The 16,177-nt window shown below is 40.4% G+C and overlaps 1 protein-coding gene across 1 annotated transcript in view; it reads right to left on the bottom strand.

Moving 5' to 3' along the window:
* Positions 1-2,013: 2,013 nt before the first annotated feature.
* The window catches only part of kcnq1.1 (potassium voltage-gated channel, KQT-like subfamily, member 1.1), a gene marked incomplete at its 3' end in the record, with an annotated part of 41,795 nt that continues 27,631 nt past the window's right edge, over positions 2,014-16,177 (bottom strand). The window contains exons 8-18 of the mRNA XM_084575016.1: positions 15,733-15,828; positions 15,440-15,556; positions 14,707-14,845; positions 12,025-12,051; positions 11,721-11,777; positions 10,234-10,363; positions 7,476-7,551; positions 3,427-3,521; positions 3,212-3,258; positions 3,039-3,100; positions 2,014-2,277 (exon numbers count right to left, since the gene is read on the bottom strand). Of these exons, the coding sequence (XP_084431142.1) occupies positions 2,014-2,277; positions 3,039-3,100; positions 3,212-3,258; positions 3,427-3,521; positions 7,476-7,551; positions 10,234-10,363; positions 11,721-11,777; positions 12,025-12,051; positions 14,707-14,845; positions 15,440-15,556; positions 15,733-15,828 (1,110 nt within the window). The remainder of the gene's footprint in view (positions 2,278-3,038; positions 3,101-3,211; positions 3,259-3,426; positions 3,522-7,475; positions 7,552-10,233; positions 10,364-11,720; positions 11,778-12,024; positions 12,052-14,706; positions 14,846-15,439; positions 15,557-15,732; positions 15,829-16,177) is intronic.

The raw sequence follows: 16,177 nt of genomic DNA, 5'->3' as shown, positions 1-16,177 counted from the left end.
ACACATAAGCGCGGAAGAAACGGCAAACACTCCCGTTTTTGAATGGCTCAAATGTTATTTGACCAGTGTTATTTCTGAATCAAGCACAGACGACGCTGACACAAATCAATAATCAGATTATCCCACGGGTCCGCGCAGTCCCATGGGTTCCTGGTTTCGCCGCCCACTAGCATCATTAAACCATTTAAAAATGTGCATTACAAACTCAGTACACCGTCAGTGAGTGAATCCATCATTAACGCGACTGCAGCGATTGTTTCATTTAATATCACAGTAATGGTGCTGAATGCATTGTTATGTTCATATAAACTACTTAGGCCGTCAATTTAGCTCCTTCATTTGCATGATGGTGGCTTATTATGATCTGAATTTCATCAAACTGTCCAAATAGTCAGAGGAACGAGAGAACGGCATGGGAGATATTAGGGAGATCCCTTAATTCATTAATTTTACACATTAGCCAGCTAAGAATGCGCGCTCGCTTGAGAATTTATCCAACAGCATCTCTGGAAGCCTTCAGACAAATTCGCTTGACATAAAATGTAACTTTCGGTTGTGTTTTCTACGGGTTCAGTCTCTATATTGTTTGAGTGTTTGTGGCTGTTGCACTCGCGGTACCCCCAGATAACACTAATTACTCATAAAAAAACAAACAAACAAAACCTTTTACAACCTCCACTCCCTCCGTGTAATAAATCTCTCCCCTCACCCACCTCCCGGTCAGCACAAAGGCCAACCACCCTCAGCACACTTTAGGAGGGTGCAGCCCATTGTTGTGGACACCGGAGGCAGATGGTCACTTGGGCCTTTTCTCCCCGTGGCCACTTGTGTAAAGGAATGCCTGGACACCCTGTGGACGGCCAGCGGGGGAAAAGGTCACCATCTGCTGCCCAAAGGTCACCTGTGTAAAGAGCATGGTATTAGCCATGCTCTTGGTCATTTCCATACCTAAGAGAGGACACGACACGACCACGCCCACTTTAAGGAAAGTCAGCTGCCAACGTGAGTGATGCAACGATTGTGAAAGAAATTTGCACGCCGCCTCTAACGCGAAGCATTTGATTGATGACGTAAGAAAAAAGTGAAAGATGTAAAAACATTCGACGGCTGATTACAAATCGGCGCATTTGTTTGAGCCAGAGCCCCCCCCCCCAAAAGGCGGCAGACACCGTGCATAGGCACTAATTATCACAATCTTTTATTCCTGCAGAAGAATATTTCTAAACATGTATGAAATACTAATAAAATTGCACGAATTAGCATTTGATTAAATGCAGCCTTTTCAAGCAGGGCATTTAAATGTAAGGCCTCTTCCCCAAGATGAAGGCAATTAAATTTGCTATTTCAAATGAATGCAGGACATTAAATCACAGGACATGTCGTCTTTGGCACCTCAACGTATTTTCAGGCACAGTGATTAAAGTGAAACGCTGACTCACGCAGGGGGAACCAAGAGACTTCACACTTCAAGGTTATGAAAACTAATGGGGAATAAAAAAAAAAGTCTGTGTTATTAATGTTGTGTATTTATGTATAAAGCACAATTTAAACTAAAAATCCAACAGGGACATCATTTCAAGGGGAGTTTTTAGTACTGAATTGTTTCTCTCTTGTATGCGAATGTAGACAGATATGGATAATTGTGCAGTGAGATATTTCACATGTTTTACGAAGACCATGTCACAGTGAGAGTTGATGTTAATTTATTTTATTGTTGTAGAATGTTTCTAAAAAAAAAAAAAAAAAGTGAATCAAAAAGAAAAACATAATTTGATCTGACTTTTATGAAGCCCCTTCACAATGATGATACAAATTACTGGAATTTCTTAATATTATTGGATATACAATCAAGGCATACATGGCAGTGACTTTGGCGTTGACCTGATCAAATTTCAAGTATAATACTCAAACAAGGCAACTAAAAATCTATCAGGCACATCATTTCAGCATCAAGTTTTTCTTAAAAAAAAAAAAAAAAAAAAAAAAAAAGACAAACTTGGAGGCCGTTCGGTTTCAGCTGTCATCCTGACTGGCAGTGTTGCTAACGGGAGGGTTGGGGCAGGCCGCAGAGCTGGCGGCGTTGGAGGAGAAGGACGAAGGTGATGAAGACAGCTGGTCGTAGCTTGGCAGGCTGTCCTGGCTGGGGAGGACATTACAGGTTCGTCCAAGCCGCGGCCTGATCCTGCCGCCACCTTCGCCCCCGCCACCATCCCTCTGGTCCAGCAGAAAGGTGAGGGACTCGGAGATACGGTTCAGAGTCTGATCCATGCGTGTTATCTGTGTATGACAGTTACATCAAATATTTTGAAGTGAAAGCGCGAATCCGCACACATTAATTATAGTCTAAATTAAGCAGCTGCTCCTCCAAAAGAGAAGAATGACACCATTGTGTTGTTTGCTTATGATTTAATTACCCTATATGTGACAAAAATCGTCTTTAGCCCATGCCAAATTAAGTTACAGTTGTCTTGTGCTTGCTCTCTTGTGGTTTGAATCACATTTCCAAAACAGAAATGAAAGTGATATTCATTACAAGACACAAGCGCTTACCAAACACTTCATGAACATTAAGTTTCTTTTTCATTTGATTACAAAAAACATATATTTCTCAAAAGAAGACATGAATGGTATTGGCATTTTAAACTCTGCTGCGATACTTGTGATGGACTCCCTTGTGGTTGCAATTCAACATTGTTGCTTTTTTGTTTTGAAGCATTTTTAAAATAAATGAAAGAAAGACGTTTTTCTTTGTGTGCTGCAGATCTGGTACAAGCTCTTATATAAATTCAAAGCAACAATAACAAGGCTGCACAGATAGACTCAGATAGATAGAGATTCATATTACATTAAACAAAGCCAGTCAAACATTTGCTGCATTCTTCCAGAAATATTCCCTGATGCAAAGTATTCTGACGACTTAATATCCACTTTAAAGAATGTGTACAAGACAAACATGGCCAAATTGAAATATCGGAGGAAAAGAATGTGAAACACTTAAAGACGAGACAGCTTTTCTACTGAAGCCGCACAAATCCCACCTTGTCTTCCATCCTGTTGAGCCTGGATCCGATAGAGTTGTTGCCTTTATCTTTGGCTCGGTCTTCAGAGTTGGACAACAGTCAAGTAAATAATAGGACAGGCAGATTAGGTGTGTGGTTTGTTCCATAGTTGCTGTAAAGTAGTTGGATGGAGCAGTGGAGCGATTCATTACCTGTACCCGTCTGGAACAAAGTTATCTTCCCTAAAGACTGGTCCAGTCTGAGAGAAACAATGGAAGGCTTAAGTCAGAACAATATTAACACTCTCCCTTTCTGTATTTCATTTCATGCTCTCAAGTTTTTGTCATGCTTGAGATCTACAATGTTCACACAGATCACTCAGGGGATCCGATTCACAAGGAGCTCGTCTTAGGTTTAAACACTTTACCGTCTCTGAAGCTCCTTGATTCGCACCATGAGGTTGAGGTGACCCTGGGAGTATTGTTCAATCACGTCTCGCACGTCATAAGGCTTACGAGCTTGCTACGACAGAAAAATAAAATGTTTCATGAATGAAATGGATGGTTATATCATAACTTTATTTAATAAAAAAATATATATATATATCATGTTAGGCATAAAACCATTCAATCATCTTCCTTACATTTGTGTTTTTGTCTTGGAAACATCTTTATTTAAAGGCATTATTCTCCCCAACATCTGCTATGGTGTGTTCGTAGGAGTGATTAAGATTAGAGTTCAAAATATAATACTAGGGGTTGGACGACTTTGGATTTTTTAAAGTCGACTAATATGTGGTGAAAGTGGAGTTGACGTCGACTAGTCGGTGACGTCACACATAAAAACACAGTGGAAAGGAATGCTTTGCAGCAATTAAATCTATATTCTTGACATGAATACATATTGTAGCGTCTCACACAAAAAAAGCTACGGAGGTTTTTCTGCAAGGTAATTCATACGTGAAAGGGGTCTACATGTCGCCTGAACGCAAAAGAACTTAACATTTATGAGAGCTGCAGGTATGTATAGCCTCTAGCCACCGTCAATAGCGATTGATAGTAGTGTGTTGCAAGATAATACAATGTAGACGGGATATCTCCCAAAGCTTTTTCTGTATAGCAGCTAAGGGTCTAATAACTTTAGACAATGAAATTTACCAGCAAATTGTCGATGCGCAGCCTCCTTCTTTCTGTGACCGCAGGACGTTAAGCGAAGTTGTCGGAGAGGATTTGGACCGTTCCTCTGCTAGCATTAGCGTCTTTTTAGGTGAGTGTGAATTGCACTATACTTTTGCTGTATTTCAGGACTGACTTATTCGGTAGAATGGGCTTCATCTTTAGTGAAGTATTTTAACAAACTTGATAACGAGCTTCTAGTTTGCTGCAATGATTGTCTGGGCTCTTCAGTCGTCCGTGTTGTTATTGTCACATGATCGGCGACTTATCGACTTCCGGCTTAAAGCGTCGTTGTACAGCAGTAAAGTCGACTAGTCGGTACAACCCTTGGTTCATACAGTGCTTAAGGACATATCAGATTTAATTTTAGGAGATAAATAAGTAAAAACACTGTGAGTAGGTTTAAGTAGACTATGCAAGTTTGAAATAAACAAAATCCACAATTGTTTCTCTGACATTGTGACAATTCCTGATGTTGTTGTTGTCATGTTATGGACAACAATTTCAATTATATCAAATTAGTTTCTCATGTTTTTGTTGTTGTTGTTGTTGTTGTTGTTGTTGTTTTAATCATGTTGTTGTCCATACTTTTGGCTTCGTGGTCAAAAACTATAAACCACAAAAAGTTGCGAGTTTGTTGTTATTGGGTGCATCTTAATGCATTCAGTAAATGTGTTGTTATAGTTGAGGAGAAGACAAAGTGTCAGAGGTGCAGCATTCACCCATAATCAACCCAGATTGTAAGAGTTCTATTTTCAGTTTTTGCCACCTTTAGCCTCCACCCATCTTTAGTAAACGACTGCCTCGATGTTTTAAAGTACACAGACCGAGTCTGTGATTGTTTAAATGAGAGTGGTTCATGCTGAATCACAAAAATCCACACAAGTGTTAGTCTTCTAACACCATATACAGGAAAAAACCGCAAGCAAGTTGGTTTAAAGCCATCAAGGTTCGGCTTGCTTTTTTTTTTATACCTTATGTCTGTCTTGAGGCATTAGATTTTTAGGCTATCTACATGTCTATCCTGTTCATCTTCAAATTTGGCACAAATGTTGTCTTGGGCTTAATGACGAATTAAGCGGAAATCAGGGGCGGATGGTGTATAGGGGCGATTTGGGCGACGCCCTACCAGCTGGGAGAAAGAGGATTTTTTTTTTTTACAAATTCCATCACAGCAAAAGTAGTTTTCAGTGTTCTAGACATATTATCTGTCATTGTCCAATCAGAATCGTCAGGTTCAAGTCGCGTTTCAAATGGTCCCGCCTCTCTGGGCGAATTCATCAACGTGGAAAATCGCCCCAGCTTCTCCCATTGACTCTCATGTTAAAACTTTTTTTTTCGGAAAATGAGCCTTCAATGCATTTTCAATGAGGATTTGGGGCTCGCCCTAACGCGCTTGAATCATACGTAACTGAGCAAAGAGATGGCTGCTTGATTGGACAATTCATCAATCAATCACGTCCATCAGGAAGCATTCGCGCAATTTTCGTCGGTCGGCTGAATTGACTGTATATACTAGGTCGGCTGTGGAGAAGAAAAGGATGAAGGAGTTGGGACCCGACTGTCCGGACTTAAACATTTCGCAGCAGGCTAGCCTACTGATCGTGGGAGGACATACACAAGGAGCTTCACCTCAAACGTGTATGCTAAACGGCTTTTTTTGTTTCACCTGCGTGCTGTTTCAAAGTCCCGGGACAGAGATGTTATGGACTACAACGGGGATGAAGGACTTAAAACTAGGGCCGGGACTTTAACTTGTTAATTAAGATTAATTAATTACACAAAAATAACGGGTTAATCATTTTTTACGCATTTTAATCACACTTATTTTTGCACCGCGGAACGTTTCTCACTGGATGAGTTCGGCGGACCGATTATACTGGAGCACCAACTAGCGTTCATTACTTCAGACTACAAACCACAGTGAACATGAATGAAGAAGCTGATGAGACCGCTTTGGTTGGCCCCTTGGATGGGAAATTTCAGTCATTATTCAATGGTATACTAAAAATCCATATGAAAAAATAACTGTTCTCAGGTCAAATATTTATATGCGATTAAAATGTTTGATGTATTAGCATTTTTAAACTTGCTGGATTTTACAAGGCAAATAAATTAAGTTAAAACTTAGTTCCATGGCCCCATTTGTCTTTGTAAGGAGATGTTCTATTTTGTCTTTATTATTTTGTCAGAATGCACCAGAATGCTTAGTTTGTACGTGAAAATCACAAAAATCTACTGGGGGAGGATGTCCCCAGAGCCCCCGACAGGGGTTTGATTTACAAACTTTGCGCCCCCCCCAACACAAAATTCACCAGCCGCCACTGGCGGAAATATATATTGACAAAGGTCAAATATCACTGAAATCTCACAAACATATTTCTTGGCTTTAACTCAACAATCTATACTCTAATTAAGTATCTAAAGAAATTTCAAACAAATATCTAACAGGATGAAGCGATTTTGTGTCCAAAAGTACAAAGGTCAATGTCATTTATCTTTTATTTAAGTTTCCGTTCTGTTTTTACCAAGATATAATGAATCCTGTTGTATAGAATAAAACTTTCAGACAGGACTATAATCATAAGGATTAAACTTTTACTCTGAATTAGTGTCCTCAATGTAAGGCCCTTTTATTACATAGTTCCTTGTCACACTTCACAAAGTTATGTTTATAATCAGTGATGCGGCAAATGCTTTTATTATTTAATCCAACGACTCTCTCAGTAACAAAAAAGTAAGCTTTCAGTAACTACTAAATAGCTGTGACCACATGGAAGATGCCCAGCTTGTGCTTCAATGCACTGAATTAAAACTTCGGTCAACAATTCGCTTAAATGATGAAGGGATGACTGATTTCGTATCCCAAAAGGTCAAAGGTCAAAATCAGTGGTATGCAGATACCACTTACTCAACTGAATTCTTTCAAAGTTTCTATTACCTTTGTTATACGAGTCTGAACTGACTCAAATGTAAACTGAGTTTGGCGCTGGCTCGTTGGGAGTGTGAAATCCGATGATCATCATACTTAATAATAAATTAATTCCAGTTTTGAAAGTCATTTCACCTGTATTTCTTCTGTATATATATATATTCCTTTTGTATTCTGTATCGAGTAGCAGTCGTGAAAATATTGTGGCTGTAGTTGCAGTAGTAGTAGTTACTGTCTGTGTCTGTGTCAGAAATGCAGAACAGTGGGACAATGAGATACAGTATTTCACACCTCTATATTTTGTTCATCGACATATTGTGGAAGTGACAGTATACACCACTTGAATCTTGAATCTGGCGTGATAATTACCTGAAAATTTCTCTTGGCCACAAAGTAACGCATTTTCTGGATCACTCGAATTGCTTTTCGGTGTGACTCCGTCAGTCTGTGAAAAAGAGATTCACAAATCAGTCTCCCATGCATCAAGCACTTGCCTATCATGCACTCGCTTGTATCCTGGTTACATGACAATAAATCAGCTCGCTTCTTTTCTGTCCCAACTACCTTTTTTGTTTCTTGACCTGACGTCCAGCAGATGGGCCCCCCCTTTATTAACTCACCTTTTTCTTGTCTCTTGCTTGCTCTAGGGGTTTCAGGTTGCGGGTTTAGAAAAGCTTCTCGAGATAGTCTGGACCGTTATCGACGCACTATAAATAAAATTTAACTTAATTTAACTTGTCTGTCTTTGGTAACTCAAAACTTCCCCCGAACAAAAATTAAACTGAGAATGCTGAAAGCGCAGGTGAAATTGTTTTTCAAAAGCAGACGTATCAGGCAATACGCAAATCAGATTCTTTTCATGTTAATATCAAAGTTTGCTTTAAAACACTCCCTTGACTTTAGACCTGTGCTTTGTTTTTTGCTTTGTTTTTCCTGATATAAACAGGTGTCTCTGGGAAATTATGAAAAGATGGTTGGCCTTAGGGAAGCTATGGGAAAAATAAGAAGCATGGTACAGTTTCAGATTACTATTCAGCCTACATCAAAAGCCTTTCCCTTATGGCTTGTCTTCTTTTGAATGTGATCAAGGTGAGTTACAGTAAGAACAAAGATGAGTCATTTCTGGGGTCTCCTCATGTCTTCGAAAATCATTAGTATAAAGCCCAGAGTGATTGGAGATCATTTAGCCTCCATTATCATGTTGTGGGAATTATTAAATAGCCATTACTTGACAGGGTTCATTACCCTGGAAAAGCGGTGAGTGAGTATGTGAGGTGGGAGAGCAGAGAGCTCTTTGTTACGTCCTGTTTTCTGATACGCTGAAGAACAATGTCTTCAGTCCGTGAGCCTCCTAATGGATTTTCACAGGAAATGCAGTGGGCCAATTCTCAAAAGCAGCTTTCATAACAAATTAGCACTATGAAACGTCAATACTGTGCTGGTGTGAGGTGTTACAGAAATCCATAAAAGGATTATGTGGTAGTGATATAATCAGAAACTAGACAGCAGGGCAAATTCAACTCTACTCTAAGGACAGATTTTGACTTCCTCTAAAAGTTTGAACAGCGAAGACGTTTTTTTTCCTGCACGTTTTCATCTGCCCTCAATGGACATTGTGACATGACTACGTGAAGCTTGATTTAAGCTCTTAGAAGAAATATTTCAAGATTTTGGGAATAAAGCATCTTCAACTTGAAGAGGTCACAGTTTGTTTAATATGAGACTTGAGACGAGATCATTAATAGCTAACCTGGCTCGATGCAAAACCTAAGAATCCAGACGCAAGCGCATTTACAGCTTGCAATTTGCAGTTTCACATGTGGCTATTTACAGAATTACATGGCGTGGCGACTTATCCAAGGTGTACCCCTCGCGACCCTCCATGAAAAATGAATGAATGAAAATTAAACTTTGGGACAGGACTGTAAAGGTCTGTAAAGTTTTACGACAGTTCAGAAACTTATATTAATGATCACTGATGCCGCGAACACTTTTATTTCTACCTTACCACTCTCTCAGTAACTAAAACGTAAGCTTTGACTTTTCAGCAATTATCAAATAGTTGCAGCCGAATGAAAGGTGCCCTTCTCCTGTGTCAGTGTATTCAATTAAAACCTCTGTTTTTATCAAGGAAATAGATGTTGCCTTGGCTCGTTGCCCCTTCTGTAAATTAATGCATCAGCCTCGCAGCTATCTCTTATTATGTCTCGCTAATGGTCTAAATGCTTTATGAGATTAATATAAGAGAATAACTCAATGTGAAAAACACGAGAAATATATCGCTTTAAAGTTTTTGCCTCCCACCTGCAAGCTGCCTTCAGCCCAACCGTTGGTTTCGCTCTAAAGGCCTTGTCTGCCGTTACTGGAGGTGCAATTTATATTTGTGACAGTTTTGTTGAAGCTGTCAATACTTCAATTTTCTGCAATTTGTCAGAACACACTGCGCTGCAATGTCAAAACCAGTGACTTCTATGAACAATCCTATATCAAGGATCTGTGCTGCAAAATTTGTGCAAGAGTTTTTTCTTCTTTACTCTGATAAACAATATGGACAATTTGAACTTACTCAGTCCACTGAGCTTAAAATCAAAGCCAAACCTGGTAAAAAAAAGAAGCACATTTTCGATATTTTTTTTAACAAGCTGTGGGATCTTATAATGGTTTGATTTAGCATGGGATTTGATGTGGCATTGCTCAGTGAGAACAGCTGGTGACGTATTTGGGAGTCAGCAGAGCACAGAGTGATCTTTGCCAACAATGCTGCTGCGTGCTATTCCCACTCTGCATCATTACCCCACCGTTTAGAAATGAAGTCCCATGGGTCAAAACTGTCGCTCCATTTGTTTCACTTACTGTGCACGTACAATGCACTTACTTAACACTCATTTCCTCATATCAGTCTCAGTTTCTAGCTCAGCCGGTGCCTCAGCAAGCACGAGTCATTTTCCTTAATAGACAATCATAACGCAGAAGAGCTAGAGTCCTCTGGGGTTTGGAATATTACAAAGGTTAATTACAAATAGCAAAAAATACATGAAAACATTCCCTCGCATGCTCATTAAAACACACTCACGCATTAACACAGTGTCAGTACGATGCTAATGCAATGCAAAGGTGGTGAACTCACTGTGATACTGAGGTGGCAGGAGCCAGTTCATTGTCTCGCTCCGACTCAAGTTCCAGGTCGTCTGCAAAGCTGCAGTTCCTCTGGAGGGGGCCGGGAGACTGGACCTCCAAAAGGCCAGCGCTTCGCTTCACTGCGTGTTCACAAACACCAGCACACACAAATGTTAAACTTTAATTATCAACATGTTTGGGCAGCGATGCTCCTGATAAGGTTTTGCTACTTCGGTGCGGTCTTGTGGTTTTTGGTCTTGGAGTGGAGGTTTGGTGATTTACAATGTACTTTTTAAAACTCCCCGCTGTAATCTCTTTCTGCACCAGTGGTGTGTATCTTACAATACACAACAGGAAGAGAGAAATAAATCAGCCAACATAAGATTGTGGAACTAAAAGTCACACCAACAGAAAATAGCTGAAGAAGAAAAAAAATCTATAGTTGCTTCTCTGAATCCCAGATGATTTGGGGAAGGCCTGTTCATTGTGGGAACACTATAACCTCATGCGACCTGTGACCCTTCCTGTACTGCACAGAGCCTTGTTTTGGATTTCTCCAAAACGGTCATTTTCAGATGGGAAAAATAGATCTGAGTTTACAACCAGATTCATTTGGCCAAAACAGACACAAGAGGAGGCCACTTCATTTGGACAAATAGGTTAGAGATGGTTTACATGAAAATGTTACAACAGAGCAGAGTAGGAGGACAGGATTCTGGGGTTCTTGTGTTTTCTGATGCTGGGTTGCCTTGTTTTAGGCCGTGGAGACCAAATGTAACATATGACAACTCCAAAATTTAATATATTGTACTTGTGCAAAAACTCACTGTGTGTAAAAAACCCTAGTCTTTCTCTTTGATGAAAGGAAGAGGGTATCACATACTGAAACTAATGAACAAACAAAAACAGGTTCAGAGCAAAGCTTGCAAAGTTATTGTTAAAGGTTGAATAGAAACCTGTTAATCGTCCAAATCTGCAACTGCATGGTTTTTGAAAGTACACCAGCAAGAGATGTGTGATACGACGGGTTCGGGAGTTTGAAGCGTGAAAATTAAATAACAGTTGGTGAGAAATCGCACTGCTTTATAAGGACGCTAAATGGAAGAGTGTTGCCAACCAAGACAGATGTGAAACATTATATTAATCCTTGAAAAGAAATATCTGACATGTATTTTAGAGTTTTAGTTTGGCCCAATTCCCATCCACTAACACGGAGGGGGTGGAGCTTATGACATATACTGCAACCAGCCACCAGGGGGAGCTGTACTTGCTATGGCTTCCCTTTTGAGGAGCAGTTCCGCCATCAATCTTTATACTGCCTATGAGTTTAACAAACTGGTTACCATTTTTAATTTGTATAACAGAAAAATGCCAAACATTAAAGACACTTTAGTGCTTGATATGGAAACACTACTTACTACATTTAAAGCTACACCTGATGCACAGGAAACATCTATTTACTTCAAGATTGCAACACTAGTCAACCCATGACGTTACCTGGAGGTGGTGAGCTGAACTGAAGAGAAGATAAAGATGTCCAGGACTGTTCACGATCTGTAGCACACACACAGCAACAAATACGACAAAAAGATTAACTGCAATTATATGACTTAAAAATATGCCGCTCAGGAGGCTTTTTTATTCTCATTAGTCATACATTTTTAGAAACCAACATGACATCTAATCAAGAAAACCAGCTGAGGTGATACAACGTGACTGTATGAGGTGTTAAAACAGACAGTGACAGGACAGTGAGTGTACAGGAGACGCGTGCAAGCTGTGGACACTAACAGCAGCTCACCACATCCTCGCAGAGCGTCGAATCCTGCTAAATCAGGTACAAAGACAAAGCACCAAGAGAGGAAAAAAAGACAGAAGTGAGAGAAAAAGAAGTTGAGTTAAAGAGGCAGAACTAGACTGAATACGCACAATACACCTCTACTGATAAAGAAGTGAACGCTAATGATGAACAGACGTTCTATAAGATTGAATGCAAATATATATAGGCATGTGTGGCGGACTGTATCCATGTTATAGTAAGCAATCCACACGTGACAGAACATATGCATCGATCAGCCACAACATTAAAACCACGGACAGGTGAATTAAATAACATCTTGTGACAATTCAGTGTTCTGCTGGGAAACTTTTGGACCTGGCATTCATTTGAATGTTACTTAGACATGTAGCACCCACCTAGACCAGACCAGACCATGCATCCCCACCCCATAGCAATGACACTCCTTGATGGCAGCAGCCATCCCCAGCAGGATGCAGCCTGACACAGGCACACACATAAAAACAGCACAAGGTGTTGACCTGGCCTCAAAATTCACTAGATCCCAAACTGATTTAAGTATCTGTGGGATGATCCACAGAGGCCCCTCCCCTCAACCCATAGGACCCAAAGGCCCCCACGAACAACATTTGTGTTGCCAGACACCACAGGACACCCTCAGAAGACCCATGTCCATTCTCTGATGAGTCACAACTGTTTAGGGAGACCTACACAATAAAAGGAAGGTGGTTTTAATGTTATGCCTGATCAGTGTATAAGAATAGATAAACCAACAAATTAAACTGAAACGGCTGCATAAGCAGAAGCGGGTTGCGTTTTCTGAAGTCAGTGCATCCACACACACCAGATGGCAATGTGGCAGTGTAGTAAAAGTGTTTCAAAGTTAAAAGCGGCACGCTGGAGACGTTAGATGCACACTGCGACCTGTGGCATCAATTTAGCTTCAAAATCACAGGCACTGATTTTCAGTAAAGACAAAATGAACAGACGTGCATTCATCTGTACATTCATCCAGGCAAAATAAATCCAGCCGCTGTGCAGAGAACCGAGTGCAAAGCAAAGCCATTTTGCACAGTGACAAGCTGGTGGCAGCGCGGCAGTCACTCATCATCTGAGCAGCTTTTCACAAAGAGGTTATATAATAAGGCACTACAAAGAGTGCGATCCAATTAGGTGTTTACTTATTATGGACGCGCTAAGAGTCTTCCCTTTTGAAAGTAAACACTGCATCCTCTCAGTTGCTCACCGGCTATGAACAGAATATCCATTAACGCCCTCTGTGCGTCACGGACAATGATAATAATAATGATGATGGTGATTCATTTTGTTCATATTAATCTTTTCAAAAGGGAAAAAATAGTCAATGAAGGGGGGGAACACAAAGAAAAAAAACATGGAAAATGAATTGCCTTGAAAAGAAAAGTTATGAGGTAGTTTCAAATCGAAATGAAACTGAACTTGTATATTTTATAGAAAAAGTTTCTAAAATAGTCTGACGAGAAGTGTCAGAAGGGTCGGCCTTAGGCAGATGGGTCCCTTCCATATGAGCTGGGTTCTGCTCAAGGCATTTACCAAAAGTTAATTCAGGGCAGTTACAGAACACATGACCTTTTTCATAGTTCCTACATCTGTTGGAGGAAGTACTCCTCTTTTTGTGTCCATGCTGCAGTAACTGAGAACAATCTTAGTTCTACTTCAGAGTAGGCACATTTCCATCACAAGTCTTCGAGACGTAAGTGCGCGTTGATATGTGGAAAACGTGAACGGAGCACGGATAACAGCCATTTAAAAAGAAATACATGTGAAAATTTGTTGAGCCTTTGCCTTTAGTAAATAAAAGCTTTTAATGTAAGCCTTAAAAATTGAATATTACCCAGATAAACTGACCACCAGTGAAGTTCAGACATCATTGTGTCTATGGAGAGCCTTTTTGTATGCTGTTTTACGTTGCAAAGAGCTGAGTTTCATTACTACCAAGCATTCCAATTGGCGGTGGGAATGCAAACAGAAAAAAAGGCCTTTCAAGTATGTAGTTCTCCAGGGAGCTCCCCAGTGGCTAGTTACCCTCAGAGAGTCCCCAGAACGGTTTGGTCTAAAAGCTCTTTCAGGCCGCTTTTCATTTGTTTTGTTTTACTTCAGTCAATACTTCATCTCTAATTCAGCTTTTCTAAGAACTTCAACAAATTTTAAATGGACCGAGAGAAGCGCGCCGAGCACACAACGCCGGGGTTACCTCAAATGACACTAGAAGGATACAATATTGACTGGAATCGCCTCTTTATATCACTCTGAGTCGTCCATTATTGATTCGGCAGTGCCGCATGTTGTGTGGAGATTTGTAAGTTCAGGAGAGCACTACCCGGAGTTCATACTCATCAGTGCAACCTCACGTTTTATTGCTGCAGAGCTCATCCATCTTAAATGTTCGGACTTTGTCCTCTCCACCCTCCTGCAGCTACAAACCCACACCTGAAGTTCAGACGAAACACGTACTGTTTACTCTTTGGTCCACGAGTGTTTGCTTTGCAGGCAGAGCGGCACCGATTGAGCGACTTCTTTTTGCACGTGCATCCTCGAGTGAGAGATGCGTACAATTACTTTAGAAACATATTAATTGGGTTAAGCATCTATCACACTCTTTAGAAAGTCAACACACGTTCTGGAGTGAGTGCACTGTATTCGTACCTGTGCCCACAGTGCTGTAGACGTCTGAACTCAGCTCCCTACCGCTGTCAAATACAGAGTCGTAGGTGATGCTGGGGATCGTGGGAGAAGTTGGACCGTTGTCCTTGTCAGTGCTCTTCAGCTTCCTCCTTATCTTCACCTGAACCAAGAAATGCAAACATCTCAGCTGATTAACTATCAGGTCACGCTTGGATTTTTAATCCTTCAAACCACTTCAAGTCCCGTCAGTCCGTCTGAAGCTGGACACTGACTGATGGAGCCGTTGTCCGTTTGACTTATTTATTTTAATGAATGTTCATATTACTTTCTTCTTTCTATGATTTCAAGTTGAGCTCAGTATTACCGAAGGCCCATAGACCTGTAGGAGCTATGAGCCGGTATGATTTGTAAGGATTTATAAATCAATGCAGAAAAATAAATGTTTTAGAGCAACTGAAGGAGACTACAAACTCTGTCAGAATAATAATTTGTAGTATTTTGCATTAGTATCAGTCTAAACATTAGAAAGACCTTAAACTATAAAGCAATATAATTCCATAGCATAGCGAGCTACAAGTCTTCAAAATGACCATAAAGTTAAATCAACACACGTTCTTCAGGAAAGAAAATAACCTGCACATTTGAAACCTCATGAATTTAGTGCTGGGTTGCAGGGCTGTTGCTTCAGACAGCATTCGTTTTACCTTTAACATAAAAAGCAGCTTCTGTGAAACCTGTAAAAATGATTACCAACCGATTTCTTGGGCTTGGGGGAGGACAGAGAGGAGGCAGGCATGCTGGATCTCTTTCTCAAAAACATCTTGAATGTGGCAGAATCAAAGTTCTCCACCGCGAAGCATCTCCACGACGTCTGGAGGGGTGTGGAAATAGGAATATATTGGTTGGACAGGACAAATTTCATGCAGACAAATTGAAAGAGTTACACAAAAGGATGGCCTCAATAATAAGTCCGGGGCTCGGAGACAGTTCAATCCCGCAGGAGTACTGAGGTTTGCTGTTTGAGTATTTTTTTTTTAGCTCAAATACCTGTATGAGACAGGCAGCTGCAGGGATTTGTCTGTTAAAGTGTTTCTGTCTTTGCTTCTGCTGCACCTTCAGGGCGAAGCCTGAGCCCAAGATTCCCTGTGAACAAGAACACAGCAGAGTTACTGCTCATTAATTCAGACTTATCCACACTTACAGGCTCATACATGATTCAGAAGACAGAAATAAACACAACACTGAGGAATGATGCGCTGTTTAATGCAGAAACATTTAAGTCTGATATTCACAACGTTCATTAACAAAAATCAAAAGGATAAAATGACTTGGAACCAGTTTCTCAAGTAAACATAAATAATTTGTGCTCAGCGCACAGTTATAGATATTTTACACATATTTTTTGATTTTTAGCCAAATAATAATCCATCAATTTGGAAATGGAAATGTTACGGGACAAAGTTGCTGAGTGTGGCTCTCGCTCTGCACGAAT

The sequence above is a fragment of the Chelon labrosus genome (genome assembly GCF_963514085.1).
Source record: "Chelon labrosus genome assembly, chromosome: 3".
Taxonomy (NCBI): Eukaryota; Metazoa; Chordata; class Actinopteri; order Mugiliformes; family Mugilidae; genus Chelon; species Chelon labrosus.
Note: the sequence above shows the minus strand (reverse complement) of the source record. Positions and strands in the feature narration are given on the sequence as shown.